The sequence below is a fragment of the Marmota monax genome, unplaced genomic scaffold, assembly GCF_021218885.2.
Source record: "Marmota monax isolate L192 unplaced genomic scaffold, Marmota_monax_Labrador192_F-V1.1 WCK01_AAM20220418_F8-fsc00033, whole genome shotgun sequence".
NCBI classification, from domain to species: Eukaryota; Metazoa; Chordata; class Mammalia; order Rodentia; family Sciuridae; genus Marmota; species Marmota monax.
Genome location: NW_026694282.1, coordinates 6,818,892 through 6,843,552, shown reverse-complemented (window position 1 = coordinate 6,843,552; position 24,661 = coordinate 6,818,892). Strand labels below are relative to the sequence as shown.

At 36.0% G+C, this 24,661-nt stretch overlaps 1 protein-coding gene across 3 annotated transcripts in view; it reads right to left on the bottom strand.

The window, feature by feature from the left end:
- Focad (focadhesin) overlaps positions 1 to 24,661 on the bottom strand; it is a 296,580-nt gene that overhangs the window by 224,869 nt on the left and 47,050 nt on the right. For 2 of the 3 annotated variants that reach the window (XM_046467321.2, XM_058586381.1), the window contains exons 6-8: positions 11,860 to 11,961; positions 3,724 to 3,928; positions 299 to 508 (exon numbers count right to left, since the gene is read on the bottom strand). In XM_046467321.2, coding sequence (XP_046323277.1) covers positions 299 to 508; positions 3,724 to 3,928; positions 11,860 to 11,961 — 517 coding nt within the window. The remainder of the gene's footprint in view (positions 1 to 298; positions 509 to 3,723; positions 3,929 to 11,859; positions 11,962 to 24,661) is intronic. The other variant, XM_058586382.1, reaches the window with a different exon arrangement.

Below are 24,661 nucleotides of genomic sequence, written 5' to 3'. Positions count from 1 at the left end.
TTATTTACATGCTTGTAAGTCCCTTGAGGTCACAAAAATGTATTTTTTTAACTATGTATTTCATAGGGTTTGTCCAATAGTGATTTTCAATATATGAATAAATAAATAAATATCACAGTAGCAGATCCTTCACTAATGCTCCAAAGAGAATTTAATGATTCATTTTATAAAAAATAGTAGTACATTAGTATGATCTAATTACATTAGATCAAATCACCTCTACTATGCAATAAACTAAATGAGCATCATAACCCAGTTAAGTGATAACTGACACATTATATTTTCTTGCTATTCTTACCTCCTTCAGAAGTTCAACACTGTGGTCTAAAAGCTGAATTAAAGATGAGCATTCCCCGGTTATCTTTAAGCTGACTTCACAGATACACAGCAACTGCAGTGTCAACTGGCTCAGCTGAATTTTCCAGAAAACAGGATGACGCAAAAGACTTAAATATAATTCCTCAATAAACAGCATCACTTCTGTTGTCTGTATCAGATCCTTTATCTGCTTATGAAAGATATTACATATAACACATATATCATTAAAATAATAAACACATCACAGGATGATGTTAAAGCTATGCAAGAAATTTTTAACAAAATAGTTTTCTCTAAACCTATGAAGACATAAAGGAGATGAAGTAAGTGAAATAACTCAATCAGTGTTAAAACACACAACACTGTCCCCCCCTCCTTTTGCCACTAACTAAAATACAATTTGCTACTGTTTTTGTTATTGCTGCCTGGCACGAATTCTTTTCATTTATTTTTCTAGCTTCTCTGAGTGCAGATGTCTTAAGACAAATTACATGAGTGCCAAGCGAAGTGGTGAAAAAATGTTGAGGGAAATTAAAAGCTGGTTTTGAATTCTCTTAAGTAAAGTCTCCTTCTTACAGTTCCAACACAGAGACCTGGGGGTAAGGATGAGCATTTCATTCTAATGCACTAGTAAGCCCTACATCTGCAAGATATTAGCTCAAACAACCATAGCCAAGAGCATCTTGTCCATATTGGGAAGTTGTAATAAAAGACCATATTAAATGATAGGATGTCTTCTCAACAGGCTAATGTATTAGATAAGAAAGACTTGGGTACTCTTGAAAATACCAATTCAATTCAAACCCAGATGCTCTGAACAAAATTTTGGAGTTGGTATTAAAGATGTGTCCTGCTCACAGACACACTGGCATTTCCCAGAGATTACAAACGATGAACCATCTGCTTCAATCAGGATCCTTGTGTCTGTTAACTTCATCAAGAGGAAAGCCTACAGTGGACCAGCTATACCTTTGACTAGCGGTTACCACCAATACAACCCCAAATTGCTGTAAGTTAGACACACACATAAAAATTAGTGCCTAGCAAAAATGAAAAATAGATAGTAAAAGATCAAAAGAAAAAATGGCAGAAAATATTGTTATTAAATAAATAAATTTTATAATATATATATATATATATATATATATATATATATATATGAGAGAGAGAGACACCAGTAGATAATTTTGAGCATCTTTCTTTATTTTCAGGGATTTTTTTTTTTTTTTGGACTTTATTTTTTGCAGAGTAGAAAAGTTCAAGGATCACTAAGGAAAGAGATGGATTTAATAGAAAGCCTAATGTTTATTTGATAGTACATTTTCTTGAGTGCCTTTTTTTGTGCACATTTGGAACGTCCCATAATTCAAAAAAATATTCAGAAGAAAACCTCAGCAAATTAGCATTAAAGGCCCTCCCAGTCTTGAGCATTATCAAAATTCTTAAAGATAGAACATTACATCAAAATTATGTAGAAATAGATCATAGATAATATGTGATGACAAGAGTCACAATAAAAATTAAAAGGACAATTCCACAAATATAAAACAGAAGAGTAATTGTTATGAGAAGAAAAATAAATAGGAGGTTCACTGACCACATTCTCAAAGGATGGCATGGCTATTTGTTAAAAGTTAATTTAAATGTGACTCTACCCCACTGCATATGGGTTGGATCGTACCTATAGCACAGTATTCTGCTCTGAGCATATTTCACAGTGGCACATTCTGAGCATCAATAAACTAGAGAATTAATGGCAAAGGAGAATGAAAAGTCTGGAAACCATTTCATATGACAAAGTGAAGTAATGAAGACAAGAGAGAAGGGAGGAAGGGAAAAAAGGAAGAGAAGAAAACAAGATAGGATGCAGATGGTCTTTTTAAAAGCTTATTTTGTCTATTATCGGGAACAACAGAGACTAATGGTTAAGTTTTTGTTTTTGTTTTTTAATAAAGGTCAAAGAAGAACTTGCTTAAAAGGGTGGGGGGTGCCTTACAAAATAGCATGTTTGTCACTATAATATCCAATCAGTCATGAGATGGTCATCGTTTAAGAAAAATCAGAAATAACTGTAATGAATGAGGAACTGAATTTTGCTAGGTATAAAAAAAATGAGAGAAAGAAGGGGCCTTATAATAAAGCTATTTGTTCAGTGATGAAAATTATGTCACTAGTTCCAAATGATGCTTCCTTTCTCCTTACATGTATCTCAATCACACTAGCAAGCCAAATATTCCCAGAAATATTTGAAAGAGCTCATTTCTACCAGTATTTAAGCTTTTCATGAAGATGAAGATGAACATTTACCAAAAAGCACAGAACAAGATAATGTAGGCATGGTGGGAGGAGGGGATGTACCCTAGTTCAGGACATTCTGCCTATACAATGTTTTATTGCCTGCACAAAAAAAAAAAAAAAAAAAAAAAAAAAGGCTTTACAAAAAGCCACAGGAGAATTCATTTTAATTAACTTTTTTCTGCCTTGATTACAAGAAAAGCCTATTTATGAGTCACAAAGGAAAGATGCAGTCTAGTCACTCCTTGCTAACACAAATTTAAATCAGGTCATCTGTGACCTCAAGTGATCATTTTGAAATACATTCACAGATTCCCTCCATCGGAGCAGCATGGTGCTCCGATTCCAGGCAAAGGGCTAACCTCGATTACGGGATGGGGCAGCCTGATAAATGAATTCCTACACTAAATCACAACACACTGGCAACTATAATTATTTAAAATCTGCTCTTATAGTAGTAACAGCTCAAATTTCTCTCTCCCATGAACTCCCTCAACATTTTATCCACACCCTATGAACACCTTTCAATCATCTACTTTTGATTATAAGAATTTGTATACTTATCTTAATTCATTCATTCATTCATTCATTCATTATACAGTGGATTTTTCAAGAGCAGCATCCATCAGGGCCACCACATATGCCATAAGAGGAAAGGTGGACACTGGAATCTAGCACTCAGTTGGCCAAGATTTGCATCCTCAGAGTTGTATCCGTCCCGAAGACTCAACTTTTCTATAAACTTGCACAAAGGTTTTTGGTTTTGTTTTTTAATTTTCTTGTACCTCTCCTAGTGTCTAGCACAAGAGAAACTCAATTCAAAATCTTTTTCTGGATAAGTCTTTCTTAAATAAAGTTTCCATTCCTACTAATACCAAGAGAGACTGTGCCGATTTATATTTCCATGAATTTAGTGAACATAGCATATGTTAACATTAAATGTAGATATGGTTCCTCCATCTTCTGCAAAAGAGTGCAAGCATTTCTAGAACCAGGATTGTCTCCAAGTTCACCAAATCACATAGGATCTACAACTACTTTACACATTGATAATACTAGTCAACACTTGCTTGTACTGATACCACATTAGGGAAAGAAGGAAGATCTTACCTGCAAACATGGAATCATGTCACAACACAGCTGAAGTATCTGTTGTTCCAATATTGATGGCTGTGCCTCATCACACAGAACCCGGGGTTGAAGTAAGACTTTTAGCAGGGCTAGTCGGAGTTTAGCATATTCTTGTGACTGGGATGGTTCACAATATAGATACCTCAGAAATGGTGCCATTATTTGGACACATGAAACTTGTGACCTGCAAATTATGTAATGCAGTAGCCATGAGAGTTAAATACACTATAAGAATACTGGCATATATCAATTTATAGTTCATGATATATCAAACTACCAAGCCAGTAAGTGTAATTTTTCTTCTTTCATTCCACTATGACTTAATTAGATCTATGCCAAACAGTTCTTTGCTCACTGAGTGAAATGACAAGACTGGAAGACCATGAGGCAGTTGCCCAGGAATAGGAATCTGTTTTGCACATTAGAATTGTATCTGTATCTTCAGGATCAATTTTTGTGAACAATAGAATCATCTGAGAAATTTTTAATATTATAAATGTGAGGATCTACTCTCCAGTATGACTATTATGGTTTAGATATGAGATGTTCCCCCAAAGCTGATGTGTTTAGACAATGCAAGAAAATAGGTGAAATGATTGGACTGTGACAGCCTTAACTTAGTCAATGCATTCATCTGCTTGAATGGATTAAGTGGGTAGTAACTGTAGGGAGGTGGGCATGGCTGGACAGGGTGGGTCACTCAGGGCATGCCTCTGGGGTGTATATTTCATCCCTAGTGAGTAGGGGACTGTCATGCATGCACACTCTCTCTCTTTCCTTCCTGATTGTCACATCCTGAGCTGCTTTTCTCTGCTATGATGTTCTGCCTCACCTTGGGCCCAGAGCAGTGGAGTTGGCCGTTTATGGACTCAAAGAATGAACCCAGAATAAACATTTTCTCCTTCCAAATTTTTCTTGTCAGATCTTTTGGTCACAATGGCAAAAAGAAAAAAGAAAAAAGATGATAATAACAGGCATGTGGTGGGCTGGGGATGTGGCTCAAGCGGCAACGCGCTCGCCTGGCATGCACGGGGCGCTGGGTTCGATCCTCAGCACCACATAAAAATAAAATAAAGATGTTGTGTCCACCGAAAAACTAAAAAATAAATATTAAAAAATTCTCTCTCTCTCTCTCTCTCTCTCTTAAAAAAAAAAAAAAAAAGAGGCATGTGGTTTTGGGAAAACTCTGCAGGTGAGGATCTACATAAAATATATCCAAACAACCATCCTAAAATGATTTCGATGACAGCTAACATTTACAGTACTTATCTACAAATTTGCTATTTGTAGTTCCAGTTACCCTCAACCAGTCTGAAAATATTAAATGGAAAATTCTAGAAACAACTCATAAGTTGGAAACCACACAGTGCTCTGAGTAGCCTGACAATATTTCATACTATCCCACTCTGTTCCTCCCAGGACATGAATCATCCTTTATTCAGCATGTACATGTTGCATATGACATTCACCATTAGTCACTTAATAGTTATCTCAGCTATCAGGTCAACTGCTCGTATATCTCAATGCTTGTGTGCTGATGATCTTAATAATGGTAACAAAACATAAGAGTAGTGATGCTAGCAATTTAGATACGTAAACAAGTCATAAAGTGCTTCCTTTAACTGAACACTTAACTTAATAAAGGGGGGAAAATCATATGCTGCATTTGCTAAGATCCATAGTAAATTTATTATTGCTACTATTTTAATCTTTATTTTCTCTTTAACTGAAGAGTTTCTTGTTATGTTACCTAGGCTGAACTTGAACTCCTAAGCTCAAACAATCCTCCTGCCTCTGTCTCCTAAGGAGCAGGGGCTACAGAAACATGCCACCCTGACCAGCTAGGTTCTTGTTAAACCCATACTGCACACCTAATTTATAAATTAAATTTTAGCATAGGTACATATGTTGCTATGATGTGGTTTGTCCTCCAAGGACTCGTGTGTTGGAGGCTGGGTCCTCAGTTCAGTGGTATAGAGACGGTGGGACCTTTAAGAAGTGAAATGCCCTTAGGCCACTGGAGATACTGCCTTCAGAAGAGAGGAAGGTAGTTCTCATGGAACCTCAGAGTTAGTTATCAACAAGTTATTATAAAAGCCTGAGCCTGTTGCCTGAATCCCTTTCTGGCTTCCTATGTAAAAATGTGCTTTTTCTCTCACCTGCTCCTGTCATCATGTCACTATCCTTCATGAAGCCTTTCACAGAGCCTAGCAGAAACCAATACCATGCTCTTGAACCTTCAGAATTGTGAGTTAATAAACCTCTTTACAGTTATCCAGCCTCAGGTATTTTAGTATTGTAAAACAAAATGAATACCAGATAGGGGAAAACATAGTGTATATATAGGCTTCAGTACTAGGCACAGTTTCAGGTATCTACCAATAGTCTTCAAATACCATCCCCACTGAGGATAAGCAGGGGTTGGAAGTCTTGCTGTAATCATGATCATTTATGATGTGCAAATTATTGCACTTTAAGTCTTTATATTCATTTAATCTTTACCACAACCCTATAAAAACAAAAACATTACCCCCTCACACAGATACAGAAACTGAGAGGGAGAATGAAGTAATTGCCAAAATTCTCCCTTTAAACATTTCCCACTCAAAAAAGGGGGACTCTACATACCTTTTTACATATCTTTCCTATCTATGTAGATCTTATTGTATCCCAATAATTCCTAATTCATATGTGAGAATGACCTTCAAAAATAAAAATCTAATTATGTCATTAAATTAAAATAGTCTGCCCAATATTTAGCCCAATTCACAATCCCTCTATAATCTGACTGCTGCTTATCTTTCCACCTTCATTTCTTTGCTCCCTATTGAACTCATTATACTATATATATATATATTCAAATCTTCAATCAAGCTGTCTGGGCTTTTTTCTGCCTTCTTCTTCCCTCTCCCTATAATATTCTCACGTTCCTCCTATTCTTCCCCCAACACACACCCTGGCTAATTTCTATCACCCTTCAGTTCTGTTTTATAGTGACTTGCAGAGGCCCTTTTCTGACAGACGGTCTTGGTCAGGTCCCCATTATGATTTTTTTGTTGTTGTTTCTGGAGATTGAACCCAGGGCCTTGTGCATGCAAGGCAAGCACTCTACTGACAGAGCTCTCTATATATATCCCCAGCCCCAGGTCCCCATTATGTACTTCCATTGCACAATGACTTTATCATCTTTAGGTATTTAATATCTATATCCTGTAACAAACTGTTAGCCAAATAAGGGCATGGACCATGGATTCTTATTTACTGCTATATAACCAATAATATATATATATATATATATATATATATATATATATAGTCTTCAAAGTGATATGCAATTAGTTAATTCAATTACACTAAGTTATACAGTAGTTTTCCAATTAGCATGCTTTGATTAAATATAATTTTAATGTTTTCTGTATTATGCATAATAAATTATTAGATAAGATACAAAGTTAAACTGGTCATTATCTATTCCTAAGAAGCATATGGCAAACAGGGACAATCAGTAATGTTCTTGAACTAGAGGACAGTAAGGGAAAACTGGCAAAAGAATGTAATTACTTCAGGGAAAAAAACGGCATTCAAATTATTCTTGACAACATAATTATATAATACCATACATTTCACAGCAACATGATTTCACAACATCATTAATAGATATTTTAAATTTACCAAATCAATAATTTTTATTCATTAATTTGTTCACCTGGCAAAATGCACGGACCACCTACAGTATACTTCATCTATGTGCTAGGGAAAAAAAAAAAAGCAAAAAACAAAATTAAATAAACTCCCTATTCTCATGGATCTCACAGTCTGGAGAATTTTTATTATTTCACAAATACTTAATCTATAAAACGAAAAGACTTTTTGAGTTCATAATTATTACAAAAACATTTATCACACCATTCACTTCACAAAAGTGAAAAACTAGGGGCTGAGGCTGTAGCTCAGTGGTAGAGCGCTTGCCTAGTATGTGTGAGGCACTAGGTTCTAGCCTTAGCACCACACAAAATAAATAAAATAAAGGCATGCTGCCTATACACAACTACAAAAAAATTTTTTTTAGAAAAAAAACAAGCTTCATAAATAAAGGAGTCAGATGATATCATATGGGAACCTGGATTGGAATATGAAGATCAGTTTCAAAAAAAGATTTGAGAAACATTGCTTCCCCATCTTTAATATAGTATTCCCCAAAGAATAAACACTCTCCAAGTGTCAATGGCATCCACAGATAACTTAATGGTTTTTTTCTACTTTGAAATGCTGAGGGGGAAATGCAATGTTCATATAAAAATATATATTTCCAAGATGTCATTGTGATTTGACATCAAGGGGACCATGATGTCGCTCTTCCTTAAGGACAATGCACTATTTAAAATTTCCTTAGTTTAATCTGTTCTGATTTTGTATTCTGCATTTCCTGTGTGGTATCTGATGATTAACTATCACTTCAACGAGATATGAAATTACCAAGACTTAAAGAGAAAAGGGAACGTAATAAAAAGAAAAGACATCCTATAGTCCCCAAGTGATTTAAGAATGTTTAAAATGTGAACCATGATGCATCTCATATCTACATGAATCTTTCCTATTTCTGTTCACCACTAAAGGAAATGTAGTGAAAGAAACCTAGAATAAGAGTCAAAAAAAAAAAAAAAAAACCTGAAGCATTAGACTCAACTCCACCAACTCATCTCCCAACCCTGAGCAAGTCATCCCATGTTGTTCTCCCAACTTACTTCATCCAAAAAAATTATGTATTGGACTAAATAACCTTAAATTACCCAGGCCCAAATTCCATGATATCATTGTTGCTTTACATAATTCTCAGTCCCTTAAAGGTGAAAATAAGATTTTAACAATACAGGCCTTCAATAAATGAATGCAAAACTTAATTATAAAATAATGCCCCCAAAAGTCCAGCATGAAGGCGGGTACACTGGCACACACCTGCAATCCTAGCGGCTCAAGAGGCTGAAGCAGGAGAACTGCAAGTTCAAAGCCAGCTTCAGCAACTTAGCAAGGCCCTGAGCAACTTGGCGAGACCCTATCTCAAAATATAAAAATGGGCTGGGAATGTTGCTTAGTGATTATCTGCCCCTGGGTTCAATCCCTGGTACAAAAAAAAAAAAATCCTAGCATGAAGATATACTGACATTTCAGAACATCCATCTAAACACTATTAAAAATAAATAAATAAATAGCTAGATAGCTTGGTCAATAATTGTTAACACAGAATGATCTAGAATTCAGGCTATCAATCTTCACAACATTTTGCCTCCTTCTCATAGTTTGAATCACTCTACTCATATTCTTATTCAATTACCAACCTACCTGTATCACCTTCTAAACAACAACTTAAAGTTAACTGATTGTGGGATGGGAAGCAGAAATCAAACCTCGGAAAACTAAGAGTTCACTGAAAAATGCAACCAGAATTATAAATTTCATTCTTCAAAGAATAACCCCAGCATGCAAAAGTAGAAATGGGGCAATTTTTTTTTTCTTTTTTTCTTTTTTTTTTAATTTTTTATTGTTGGCTGTTCAAAACATTACATAATTCTTCATATATCATATTTCACACTTTGATTCAAGTGGGTTATGAGCTCCCATTTTTATCCCAAATACAGATTGCAGAATCACATCAGTTACACATCCATTGATTTACATATTGCCATACTAGTGTCTGTTGTGTTCTGCTGCCTTTCCTATCCTCTACTATCCCCCCGAAATGGGGCAATTTATATTTATTTGCAAAGAGTAATTTCAGTCATCTATAACTTCCAATTGAATACCAACACTTGGGAATGTAAGTAAAAGAAGTGAGCCAATAGAAATTTATCAATAAATAAAACAAAGTCAACTAACAATGCTTTTTTCCTTATGGATATCTGAACAAATTTCATTAGCATAACTACTTCCCAGTTCCAACACAGTATTCCCTGGAGATGCAAATAACCAAACAGTACATATACTATTCGCTGACTAAAGCATTAGAAAGGAAATGCATTGTAAGAATTACCCTAAAAATCACCTTAATTTAACAAACTTGATAGCAGCAGCATCTTTCATAAGCACCACTTTATTTAGCAACAAAAAGAAATTTCACTAAACAAATGTGCTTCTAAATTTGAGGGGTTTGTTTATCTTTGACAAAGTTGAACAATGGCCAACTTAGAAAATATTAATATCTGACCTAGGTGAGGATAAAAAAAGGATAATGTCATTTTGAGCTAATGCATTCAGTTTCTCTCACTGGCAATTTAGTATAGTTTGTGTCCTACCCAAAATTCATATATTGAAATCCTAAACCCCTAGTGGTGGTATCAGGGCACTTTTGCAAGGGGATTAAGTCATTTGGGATGGGATCAGCATTCTTACAAAACAGGCTTAAGAGATGTTCCTGGCTCTTTCCACCTTGTGGGGACAAAGTGAAATGACAGACCCCTGAGAACCAGAAAGCAGACCTCACCAGACATCAAATCTGTCAGCACCCTGATCTTGAATTTCTCAGCCTCCAGAACTGTGTTTGCTGTTTATAAGCCACCAAGGCTATGGCATTTGGTTATAGCAGCCCAAAATGAATAAAATACAAGATTACCTGTATCTCTTTAAAACTGCCTGCAGCAGTATATCCTTCCTAGAAATCCCATCTGAAATTGAAATTATGGACTCAGAAATGGTGTTCTAAGAAACTGTATTTATAGGATGCTATAAAACCTTCAAGAGCAAATTTTATATATATATATATATGAATGAATGTAGATGGTGTGGTGAAGGTAACTCAGGCATTACCCAGGATAATAGTGTCTTATCACACCTGTGTGAAAGTACTAAGTATGTCAGACACACTACAACCCACTACCCAGGCCCTAAAATTCATGGGCCTCATTTATAGAAATTCAATATTTATAATGCAGCTAGAAATGTACTAGGCATTATTAATACAAAGAATAATGAAACAGTTCCTGCCCTCCAGAAGGTTTCACAGCTAACAGAGGAAAGTAACAAAGATAATGTGGCAAGTGTGTTGACATTGGAAATCACAATTACAAGAGTACACAAGAAACACCCAATCCAGCTTGCAGTAGTCAAAGTCAGACTAGGTAGAGACTGCAGGAACAGAGATTTTAAATGGAGAAGGTAGTTAGAGACTAGGGTAAGAGTCAAGAGAGTAAGGTGGATTACAAGCAAAAGCACACCTTCCAATGTAGAACCAAGAGCAAGTTCTGCTGAAGCATAAATCTGAGATGAACCATAAGAGAAGATAAAATTGATGAGAACATGTAATAAACAGAGCCTAGAATGACATATTTGATTTTATTCTGTAGTTCAGGAGTTTCAAGCTTGCAGAAAGAAAAAAAAATTTCTTTTTCCTTTTTTCAGTAAAAAGCTTCCTAAGGCATCAAGAAGTAAATCCTGTAAGTATAGAATGAAAGGAGCAGGGGTACTCCCCTGCTTAGCCCATACACGAGAAGGGCAGTTTGAAAACCACAGCCAAGAAATGATGCAGAAAAACGTTGTGATAGATGTTCAGATATGGATGTGAGGAAGATGGGATTGAAGACAGAGACAACAGTTAGGGACAAGTGGCAAAAGTCACACCAAGAGGCGGTGAGGGCTAGGATCAGGGCCATGTGCTGAGAAAGGGGAATGTCCCTGAGGACCAGCAGAAAGTCTAGGGATGCTAAGCTAACTTGCACATCAGGTGGCCATCTGATCCCACTTGGCAGAATTACTTGATCCCAATGAGCAGTTTTCTAATAGACTAACTCACTAACCTATTTCCAGGGGAAGAACCCATCTCCTATAGCATTGTGTAGCCGTTGACTGAATTTCTAATCAATTTTCCTAACCACTACTAGTTTTTACCTACTTCAATAACAGTTTTTCTTATATTAAATATTTCAACAACTAACAAATCTGGCAGATTTTTTCCCCCCTTACTCTTAAAAAGAAAAGGAAAGTACAACCAGTTCTAGGACATTTCTTTTGTTCAAGAGAAAACATTATAGTCATTACAGCTTTAAAAAAAAAAAAAAAGAAACTCTAGCTCTAAAAAATAGCATATACCATTCCTTCTCCCTCATTTATTCTGTTTTACGTTACCTTTCAGGGCATTGCTGGAAAAAAGCTGTCAGCTGCTGCAAAAGCACTGGCCAGCAATCAGGTCTATGTTCAAGCACAGTGATCAAAGGCTGAGGACGAGTTCTGAAAAACAAAGAAAGTCACGTTGGAAGCTGTCATTTCAGGACTGCACAATTGCAATATCCAAATATAGCAGCAAAAAAAGCCAACACCATCTAGAGACTTTTTTTCCAGGATTCCTGTCACAAAACCATCAAATGCCGCATTAGTTGCAAAGTTGATTCATTAGAAGTAACTTTTTCCCCCCTTTTATCCATTTTGCAAAAAAGAAAATGAAACGGACCTGGAATCTCAGAAACCCAAATTTGAGACCAGACTGTGTGATTTAATAGCTTTAATTTTGACCGAGCTCCTGAATCCAGTGCTTCTCTCAAAACCACTCCTTGATTCCTTCATTCTTGGAGATCACGGGCTACCTCCTTGTCCTCCTTCTACTTTCTTTTCAAGCCTGGAAGGTTCCATTTCCTCTAACATTAGCCCACTTTGTAAACACTAATTTTCCTTCTCAGTTCAATCTTACTGCCTTCTCCTTGGTGCATGGTTCCGTGTCCCCTAGCATATTTAAGAAAAAAGCAAATATTCCTCCTCCCATCTCAAACAATAAACTATCCAAGCCAAAAATGCTCACACAATTGCTGTTGAATGCAGATAAATCAATTTCCTTGGGCTATTTCCATTAAGATACCAAAACGACAAAATTAAACGTAAGATCTGAAATCTAACACTCAAAAACTGAAGCTAAAAAAGAAAAAAGCACAACCACAAGTCATTTTAAATAGTTTTAAAAAGCCTAGAATTATGAATTATCAGTTTTTCAAACTATGAAACATTGTATAAAGCTTTGTTGATTTTTCTATTCAATGATTTTAATAAAACCTAAAAGTTCATTGCAAAAAAAAAAAATCTAAACAATACAGAAATGTGGATGTTTTAAACACAGAAGGAACCATACACATAATGCTATTCTCTAAACTCAGTATTTAAGCCATAAATAAATACTCAGCAATTATTTAAAAAAAATAGACATCAGTTTTTATTGTTTTATTTATTTGTTTATCTACCATGGTGAGAATCGAACTGAGGGCCTTGCACATGCTGAACAAACAGTGAGCTATTCCTCCAGCACTCACATTATTTTTTAGAACTGCCTTCTTGGTGGTTGTCAGAGTGCTTGGGCTTTACCAGCAACATCAGTATCACCTGGGAATTTAGAAATGCAAATTCTTGGGTCCCAGCTCAAACTCAATAAGCAGTTCTCCAAGAAATTCTGATGTACTACTAGAAAGCAGTTAGATTAGCTGTGAAGCTCTTAACACCAGTGCCCAGGTCACAGTTATCTTGGAGTTGCTAGGAATAGAGTTCATGCATAAGCAATTGTTAAAAACGCCACTGATAATTTTAACGTGTTGAGAATCGCTGCTAGTAAAAACCACTAAAGAGCAAGATCTAGGGCAGAAAAACAATGTTTTTTTTTTAAAGAATCAAAGTCAAAATACAAATAAGGCAATGACATAAAAACATTCATGTTAAACTTGTCTCTGATACTACTAGACAATTTCTGGATATTATAATACCATCTCTTTATTTTCTTCTCAAGCTCACCTTCTTTTTCACCTACTCACTTCACATGCTGGCAGACTCCTGCTGGCTAAAAGGCAGGTTATTTCTTACTGCCAGCTTACCACATAGCTGAGGGATGACTCCAAGCAACTTTTTACACCCAAACTCAAAAATTATATCAAAATTATATCATCTAAATCCCAAACACTTTGGAAATTAAACCTATCTAGAAATTGCTCCCATTCTAGTTGCCACAGATATTAATAAATATTATAATCCTAAAAGTTACTCAGGTATATAACATCAGATAAACTCCTTAGATTGAAAGTTCATTGAGTGGGCTGGGGTTGAGGCTCCGTAGGTAAAGCACTTGTCTTATCACATGTGGGAGGCACTGTGTTCAATCCTCAGCACCATATAAAAATAAATAAAATAAAGGTATTGTGTCCAACTACAACTAAAAAATAAATATTTAAAAAAATACACATCTTTATCCAAATCAAATCAGGTCAAAAGAAGTAAAAGACTAATTTTAAAGTAGGATTACAAATAATGCAGCTATGGTGATCTATTCTAATATGATGTGGTTTCTACTCCACTCAGATCAAGGGAGCCGCTCTAGATTTGTTGCATGAAACTGAGGATGGAACCCAGTGCCTCATACATGCCAGGCAAGCGGTCCACCACTAAGCTATAACCCCAGACCAATAATTCTGTATTATGAGGGTTGTCCTATTTTGCCACGTATTGGATTCAGCAGATTTCACTTAATATCTCAGATTCAAACTCTAAAAATGAGATCGAGTAGAATATAGTAGGATAAAAACTATCCAGTAATCACTGACTTAGACCTCTGGATAATTAAGTTACACAGATAATTGATTATGTCCAATATAAGTGGCACTGCTATAGGGAATAATACACAATATTGATTCCAAGAAGCGGAAAATCTTGAGGGAAGGGAATTACAAAGGGAGAACATAGACTCTTCTTATTGACTAGCCCTTGATTATAAATATTGTACTATTTCAACTGAACACAACTAATCTAAAATCAATTATAAATGCCAAAAATTTTATTAACACTTTAAGCATAATGAACAGAGCAAAATTCTCCCTTGTGAATCATCAAATTGGTAGGTGAATGTTATAGAATATATAATAAATTGTTATGCTTAAGTAGTGGAATAGGTATGTATTTTAAGTCAATAAATTGAACTGCCATGCATGAGAGTTTCTCAAATTAGAACTACAGACATTTAGGCTAGATAATTTTTTTTAAGTTATAAATGGACACAATGCCTTTATTTATTTTAATGTGGTGCTGAGGATGGAATCCAGTGCCTCATACATGCCAGGCAAGCGCTCCATCGCTAAGTTACAACCCCAGACCATTAATTCTTTATTGTGAGGGTGTCCTATGTACTACATGATGTTTATAGCAGCATCACTGGCCCCTTCCTATCACTAGATGCTGGTAACACTCTCTCTGCTCATGACCATGAAAATATCTTCTGACATTACCAATGTCCCCTGGTTCAGAACCACTGCTCTAAGTAAATGACAAATACTGTGGGGCCCCAAACCAAATAAAGCAAGTATCATCCCTGAGTTATACAAAAAGACTGATTCTAACTTCATCCTGCCTTATACTGAGCCAAAAAATCATTAGTCAATCATGCTCAAATTTTTAATTTTCTCATGGATATATAGTTTCCAAAAATTAATATTAGGTACACAAGAGAAACACAATACATTAGATGCTAGAGGACTTAAAATGGAAAACAAATGTAAAATTATTCCTTTGCAAAATAAAGAATCCTGTCCTAAAATAAACATTAAGTTATATACATGTTAATTTGATATGAAAATCTGGTATTAAAAATGAACTTATTTTCCTATTTAAGGTATTATAAATAGTGCATTTAAAATGTCATACAGCTGGGGCTGGGGCTGGAACTCAGTGGTAGAGCATGTGCCTAGCATGTGTGAGGCACTGGGTTCAATCTTCAGCACCACATTAAAAAAATAAACAAAATAAAGGTATTATGCCAATCTACAACAAAAAAACTTTATAAAAATTTCATATAGTTAAATATAGTTCACTTTTGATATAACCAAGGATTGATATTAAATTTACGGATTATTCAAGATTTTTCTTTTCATACTTCTTCTCACTCACAACTTGTTACCCATTTCTCTTCTTTCAAATACTGTCGACTGAAAAGGGGCAAGGTAAAATGAAAGAATCCACATTTAAAGAAGTCAACAATTTTAAATTGGAAGCACTATTGATGAAAAAGAAAAAATGTGGTACCAAAAAACAACATCAAAACAAAACTTGGCTTATGCCTCAAAATTCAATTATCCCCAAAACTGGTATTCAAGTTATAGTCAGTTGGCCACAACCCTTAATTCAAATAATGTTGTATGTGACGACCATACAATCATCCTGACCACTAATAGTGGCAGCCACTAAGCTATACAAGTTTAACACACACACACACACACACACATCACATCACATCATCATCACTACTTTATATAAGTAGTGCCTACAAAGCCTCATTAGAATCATTTACTCTTATGCAACCATTTTCATATCCCAAATGAAACAAAGTGGAGAGGTAGGATGAAATAGTGGGAGATAGCATAGAATTAAGCAGCAAAAGTTCCAAAATTACATCCTGGTTCTGAAACAAATTATGAAATCTCAGGCAAGAGAATTAACCTCTCTTGGTCAGTTTCTTTATCTGTAAAATCAGAAGATCAGACTAAGTACCTAACAGAGCTAAAGTTATATAACCCAGGCCACTATGAAAGCCCTAACCTTAGTATGCTTGAAACTACAGGTGGAACCAAACCCCACCAAACCAGAAAGCAATGGAAATGGTTGTCAACTACTAGTAATTCTATGTCAAGCCTAAGTGATTTTAAGGCCAATGTCCACTAAAATCTAAGGCCTCCAAAGAGAAGTCCCCTATCTTTATCTCAGAGAGAGAAATCATCCTTTTTTTTTAATTTCAGAGAGAAGTGTAGTGTTCAGAAGGAGCCCACAGAAATTTTTAAGTCAGAATTTCCTAACTCTTGAGATAGCCAATAAATTCTGCTTTCTCCTTAGAAGAGAGTAATATTGCTTCTAAAAATTAAATCAACATAAACTAGGCAACCAGATCACCCCCCATTGGCCTCTAGTGTCTGTATTCCCTACTGTGCTTTTTAAAATTTTTCCTACCCTAGGTGAACCAATTTGTTGAACATTCCTTGATACTTTCCCATTTTGTGATTTGGAAATGTTTTAAATGTCACTTTAAATACAGCATAAAACATAATGCCTAGCAAATATATATACTAGTATGATATCATAAGGGTAGATTTGTACCTTAAACTAGAGTCCATACAATTTGAAAGGCAGGTCTGTCATCTTAATCTTTTTCTTTCCCTTTTGGTGCCAAAAGCAGATCTATAATTTATGTAATTATCTCACTCACACCCCATACACATTCCCCAAACCATCTTTTTAAACTCAAACTGATTCATTCATGTAGTAGCAAATAGCAAAATAAACTGGATCATAAAACCAGCTTATCATAATACCTCTAATGCATTGCCCCAAAGTGGACATTGATGGGGTGCAGGGGCAGAGATGAGGCATGCAGGGCTGGTACCTAATACTTCAGTACTCCCACCATTTACTAATATTGCCAATAACACAGCAGTGCTGGCATCTTAACAGAATGAATCAGGAAGGAACAAATGCTATATGTATGGTTCCACTAGACCAACACAGAGGCAATGATAAAATAAGGTATGCAACTGGATTCACCTTTCCAAGAATAAACACATCAATCAATCTTAATAGACATGAGGGGATAAAAAAAAAAATTAGTCTTGCGGTAGGTAAATCAGAAAGCAAAAGTTATTTGTAACCTTTAGGTCACCTCAACCTTTTTGATACATTTCTGAATATAGGGAAGCTGTGATTTGATTTACAGCATAAATTCAGTGACAGGCACAGATTGCCTTTCTGTGTGAGGAAACAATGCCTGCAGTCACCATGCATTTTCATGTATGCAGCTGTGACCCTGGTGCTTTCAGAAGCATAGCATGGCACTCACTACATCAAATATGCATTTTAAAAGCATCTCTCTACCTGCTCAGAATTTTGATTTGAAAGTGCTGGTTAGAAGCTAAAGCCTTTTTTTTTTTTTTTTTTTTTTGGTGGTAGTATTGGGGATTGAACCCAGAGCTCCACACATGCTAGGCAAGTGCTTTACCACTGAGGTACATCCCTAACCTTCAAAGCTGATTAAAAAAGAAAGAAAAAAAAAACTCTGCAGATAAGTTGAAAGATGAATAAAACAGCATTATGAAGATTCCCCTGTGACTATTACTATCAAAAGGAAAACATGGATCCAAAAAAAAAAAAAAACCAAGTGATTATGAATTGTCATTTGTAGCAAAATTTTAAAGCAAATGGATTTTTTTATACTTTCTACATAAGCTCACAAGAAAAGGACTTAGACAAAGGTAATTTTAATTTCTACTTTTTTTGAATGATCACTTTTTTTTTTCTTTAGGTCTATAAGACACACTGGGAGCATATAAGATTTCTTTACAAACATACTTCATTACAATGCTTCTACCCTTACACTGAACCTTTCCCAGGACCTCTATTTGAGGTTTGGAACTTTAATGCAAAGGTGCCTGCCAATGTTAGAAGTCTGATCTATTTTAGAAACAAGGTAATGACTGGGGAAACATAGAAGTACTTAGAGATCCAAAACCTCTCTTTCATTAAGATATGTGCCATGATCACAAGAAAAAGAAACTAGAGACACGCAGGCCAAAATTATAACATTTTTGTGGTCTTAAAGACAGTCATCAGATTGTCATACCAATTTTTATAATTAAACATCTACACTTAAAAGAACTTATTAAGTCTTTGCTGGTGGCTAGTGCTAGCTAGAAGATTGTATAACATGTGCAGCTTATTTTTCAGATACAATTATAAATCCCAGGTGCAAATCCCAGGTGATTAGAACCATAAATTGTGGACAAAGATTTTTCTGGGTGGCAGAGGGGAGACAAAAAAGAAAACAGAAGCAAAGCATGCAGTCACAGAAAAAAAAATTGGACTGCAAAGAGCCAGATGGTCTTGGAAAGTATCACCGACTCTGCTTGCCTAATTACTGCCCTAGCTTCCTTTCTATCCTGAGCTCTGCTGGGCCTTTTCAGGGGCAGATATGACATTGATACTCCATTCTTTCTCATCTTCCTTCTCCTGATTTTTATATAAATATTTCCATAATCCCTTTGAAATGTTAGGCAAAAATTTGAACACATATATGTTGGCACGATTTCTAGGAAAGTTTAAAACGCTAAAGAGAATCTCAAAATACTCCTGACTACTCCTACCCACACAAGTAGGGGGAAAAAAAGATAAGTACCAATAAACTGCCATGTACATCCAGTGAAGTGCTATACTCTGCCTTTGATAAATTCCTACTTTTAAAAAAAAAAAAAAAAAAAAAAACTGAAACACCATTTCCCCCAATTAAAAAAAAAAAAAAAAAAAAAAGATGAAACCATGTGTTCCTCCCAGAAATGGTGGATCCCTAAATATTTAAGTTTTTTTTTTAGTTGTAGATCTACACAACATCTTTATTTTATTGATTTTTATGAGGTGTTGAGGATTGAACCCACTGCCTCTCCTGTGTAAGGAAGCACTCCACCACTGAGTTACAACCCCTAATATTTAAGTTTTTTTAAACTTCAGCAAAATATAGTAATGTATTCCACTTGTTCCAATAATGTATGGCAACTCAAGAGTGTAGTACAAGTGATTTAATAAGGGTGCCGGGTATACTTTATGCTGAGTAAAACCAACAACTACACCTCAAGGGGCCCTTTTAGATAATATATTCAATTATTGAAATAACAAAAAAAACCCTCCAAAAAAAATGCTCATTTTGACAACAAAATCACATGATAACAACTAATGTCCAATTTTTTTAAAAGCAGATCCTACACAACCTAAGTAATATTGACTAATATATAACAGACTTAATGTAGAAATGAAACCCAATATTTTTATTAAAGACTAAGGTTTATTTTTAGAAAGTTACAAAAAGGAGTTTCCCTTCAGAAGAAACATAAAGCCCAAAAAGACTAAAAATTCATTTATCTTAAGTAAACATTGAAAAAAAATTCCAGAACAAATAAAATGTGGTGTGTCAATGTAATGGATAAAAAGGAAATGAAGTAATGGTACATGCTACAACATGGATGAAACCTTGAAAATACTAACATTAAGTGAAAGAAGCCAGATGAAGAAGTCACATGATTCCATTTATATGAAATGTCCAGAATACACAGATCCAGAGATACAAATAGCATTTTCTAGGATTTGGAGGTTGAGGGTATTAGGAAATGATAATGGGTAAGGAAGTCCTTTGGAGGGTAATGAAAACATTTGGAATTAGATGTGAACAAACTATCTTTGTGAATGCAGTATACTCACTTGCACACTTGAAAGGAATGCATTTTATGGTACATAAATTAAGCCTCAACAAAAAGGCATTAAAAATTCTAAACTCTGCCAGGTACAGTGGCAATGTTAAATCTATAATCCCAGCAGCTCAAGAGGCTAAGGCAGGAGACTCATGAGCTCAAAGCCAGCCTCAGCAACTTAGCAAGGCCCTAAGCAACTCAGTGTGACACCATCTCTAAATAAAATACATAAAAGGGCTGGGGATGTGGCTCAGTGATTGAGTGCCCCCAAGTTCAATCCCCAGTGCCCCCTCAAAAAAGATTCCAAACTCGGCTACATAAATTATTAACCTTTTTTTCAATTTTAGAAGGTCAAATATCATGGAAAGTATAAGTACCTTGCCAATATAATAAAGGAATAAGCTTGGGATTTCCCATTGAAAGAAAATAGTTTCAAATCAGAATCGATTCTCTCATATTCCTTGATAGATAGCTTAATTGTTATTTCCATCTCTAAAATGTATCTATCTTCTTTGCCACTAATAAATGTAAAGGAAATGATGGAGCTAGGAAATCACCATATTGTAGTCATCACAGTGAAAATGGTTCAGGGATGGTGAGCTTAATGAGAAGCAGGATATGTACAAGGTCTCAAAGTGTCTTCCCCAAAGATTGCTTATTAGCTACAACAGAAAAATGATATCCACACACTGGAGAAACCAGACTGACTCAATGATTAAAATTAAAATCACAGTAAGGGACAAGATGGACATCAGTTCCTCCAGATGTGACATCCTCAGAGGACATAGCATCATTTATACGGTATTTAAAAATGTGAAAAAATACCAATGCCATGAAACAGTATATGAGAAACAGTGTATTTTAAATGACTAAAAATATGACAACTAAAATCAACATGTAATCTTAATATAAACCCTTGGCCTGGAGGTGTAGCTCAGTGTAGCATTTACCTCTTGTGCAAAAGGTCCTGGGTTCAATCCCCAGCACCACAATAAAAAAATAGATAGATAGATAGACAGATAGATAAATGAAAGTAAACTAGATCCTATTCATTAAAAGGGGGAAAACAAAACGTCATAAAAGGACATTACTGAGACATTTGACTAAACTAGAATATGATAAAGCAGACACGGCAAGATGTAAAGACACTGATGAATCTGTATAACTGGTATGTGGAAGTTTTTGTACTATTCCGCAAACTATTCTGCAACTTTAAAATTATTTCAAAATATTAAGTTGAAAAGAAAAATCTCCAATGACTTGCCACTACTCTTTAAATAAAACTAAGTCTACGCCAAAACCTTACAGAGTCTAGCCCAGGCCACCTCTCCTGTGCCTCTATCCTAGCCTCCCCCTCCTTTGCCTTCTTCAAGTCCCTCTAATGTGCCAAGCTCCTTCTCACTGCAACGTGCAGGCACTAGAGAAAACACTCTTCCTGTGCTCTTCATGTGGCTGGCTCCATGTCATCCTTGGAGACAGATAAGAAAAGAAAATGCAAAAATGGCTTAATGTGTCAAAAGAGCCAGTTAGCAAACTTTAAAATAGGGCTCTTTTACCCACAACCACAAACTGGCCTTTGTGCACTTACATCAGTATTTATCTGGGATTTTTCTCTCATCTTTCTTTATTTGAATTTCCGTTCAGTGCCAAGTCAAAAGAATCAATATGAATTACAAAGTATCTCAGCCTTTGGGATACACATCTTTAAATTCTTAAAATTAACTCTCCATCCAAATGAACTACACAAATAGATGAACAAATACACATACAGAACCCATAACTTTAATCTACTCAGGGTACAACGATCCATTACTATTAGCCTAATCGCCCACTTCAGAGCACGCCATCTGCCAAATCGTTTAATATTCCCTTATTTCAGAAAGTACAGCTTGATGCTGATCAGACCAAATCTTCCCACAAATAAGATTCTTAACATGTGATATTTGTGCATGTCAGCCACTGTCTGGCACATCAGAATGATGCACAAATTCTGGTACAAGCAGTTACTGCTCATGAATTCACAGCTATTTCCTCACTTTAGCTGAGAGAAGAGAGATCTTAAAGAGATTGCCATAATATGAATATGCAGAGGAAAATTAAACCAAAAGCACAGATAAAATATTGAGGGGTGGGGGGACAGAAATGGCATATTACAAAGCTAATGAGAAAATTAGCCTCCAATAACCTAAAAATCACAAAAACTTAGCTATTCATCCTTGCAACCAAAATACTAGCCAAATTTAGATTCTTTCTGCCCACTATCTATATGATTCATTATTAGAAAAATGTTTAAATAACTAAATACAAGTGTGTTACAGAAAAATGAGTTCAGACTTTTACACTTAGCAAATGTTCTTCAGTTAATCGCAGTAACCAGATGTACTACATTGTTCTTTCAATTACCCCCATCCTTAAATGCACTGGCACATGCAGACCCATTTAAAACTTCCAACTAATCTTTTTGAAACCATAAAGGCTGCCTAGAAGGAGGATCGGGTTAAGCAATATGAACTATATTAGTTCTACACACTCAAATCTAATCTTTCTCAAAGCACAGTCAGTAGATCACAGGCATCCAAATGTCTTGTCATAATGTAGATGTCAGGCCATGGTCCTGACATATCCAAAACTCAGGACAAGTTCAGAAGACACTGAACACTATGGCAGCTTCTAAATGTATGTTCAGGATTCTTCCCATCCTGATCCTACAACCACCCACTCACCATCTGACCATGAGGAATACTAACATGTGTTGGAGCCATGGAATTATTTCATTAAACCAATCAGTGATCCCTTACATTCTTTCTCTTGCATCCACAGTTGGTTTGCTCTCTTTGGACTCATTTTCTTTTAGAGTTGTCCTCTGGTGCTGGCCCTGGCTTCTCCACTGTGCATGGCTGACATGAAAAACAAACTTGGTGCCTTGGTTTTTATGGAACATACAGACTTCTTGCCTCTCAAATAAACAGGGAATAGAAGAGAGGAAACATGACTAAGCCGCTCAAGACCCAATCCAGTCTACCCCACAGTATTCCTACAACTCACATGTGGTGCCACCAAGCCCTCAGGGGCTAAAGAAATATTTCTCAAGTGTGATCCACAAATTAGCTGTATCCATATCACTGAGCAACTGGATAAACATGCCAATTCTCAAGTCTCACACAAAACTACTGAAGGAATTAGACTCTCTGGTAAGCCACACTAAGAAACTATCCTTTTAACAAGCTCCCCAGGTGGTTTTTTGCATGAGAACTTTGAAAACCACTAAGTTCTAAGCACAACAAAAAGAACACCCTCTCTAGGGCTCGCTCCTTCAGGAAATTCACAGCAGCCAAAAGAAACCATTGGCTAACCTTCGTGGTCCTCATATATTCTCTCTTCACTCCTACTCTGGCATAACTTATGCAATTCAGTACATAACCATTTAAAAGAACTAAGTATTCTGTTTTTAGTATGATTCAAATTAATCAGTCATTATGACAAAAAGAACACACTTAGACCCCAACTGTATATGAGCAAAATCCTTAAAACCATAAAAACACAGGTTGGCTTCATATTCAAAAAGCTGACAGTTATTTGTCCTGCTTCTGTTGTAAACGAATCCTACAGAATAACCAGAGGATACCTCTTAGCGGAGTTCTAAGCTCCCTGTATCCTCTCTATGCTTGCACACACAGCTCGCCCGTTGCCTCTCCAAGGTTGGATGATGTTGCCAACCAACACATGACAAAGGCGGCTCTAAAATAGCATGACGATTTCATGCTCGACTCAGGCAATACAGCTCACTTGAGGGGAATCTGCTCTTCAGGTTCACCTCTTCTCTGTTTTTGCCATCCACATCTCCCCTAGAGGAACTTAAGGCTCTTATACACTCAATTACACTCTACTGATTTATAGTGCCAAAGAGCCATTCACATAAGGGCCCTCCATAAATGTTATCGGATTATGCCAACTCGGGTGACTGACCCTGGACTTTCCAATGTGCCACCTATTTAAAGACAAACCTTATGCATCCAGTTCTCCTCAGCTCCTCAAACTAGGCTCCCTTATCCACACCTTATACCTAATGTATTTTAAAGACAGTGCTCATAGGATGTTGTGGTGCACACCTATGATCTGATCCCAGCTCCTCAGGAGGCTAAGGCAGGAGGGTTACAAGTTTGAGGTCAGTCTCTGCAACTTAGCAGGACCCTGTCTCAAAAAGGGATGGGGATATAGCTCAGTGGTAGAGTACCCCTGGGTTTAATCCCTGTATCATGCCAAAAAATAAACAAAACAAAACAAAAACAGACTGCAATTAAAAGAACCAATATAAAAGAAAATGAATTATAAACAAAACAACAGATAAAACACTACAGATGACTGAAGGCCCAGTAAGTACACACAGTGAGCCCTGTGAAAATGGGAATAACCTTGATTCTTCTGTATGAAAGAAAAGTTCTCTTTACCATCAACTAAACCAGTGCTTCTTAAACATTACGGAATTACCTGGAATATCTTTCTAAAACACAGGCTGATTCAGGCAACACGGATGGAGTTAGAGACACCACCTTCTCTTAACAAGCTCCCAGTTACTGCTGCTGCTTCTGTGGCTCTGCTACTTATTGTGTGGTGGGATAACAGCAGCATCAGTATCACCTGGAGCTTGTTAGACAGGCAGCCTGGGCCCATCCTCCACCTATGGAAAGAGG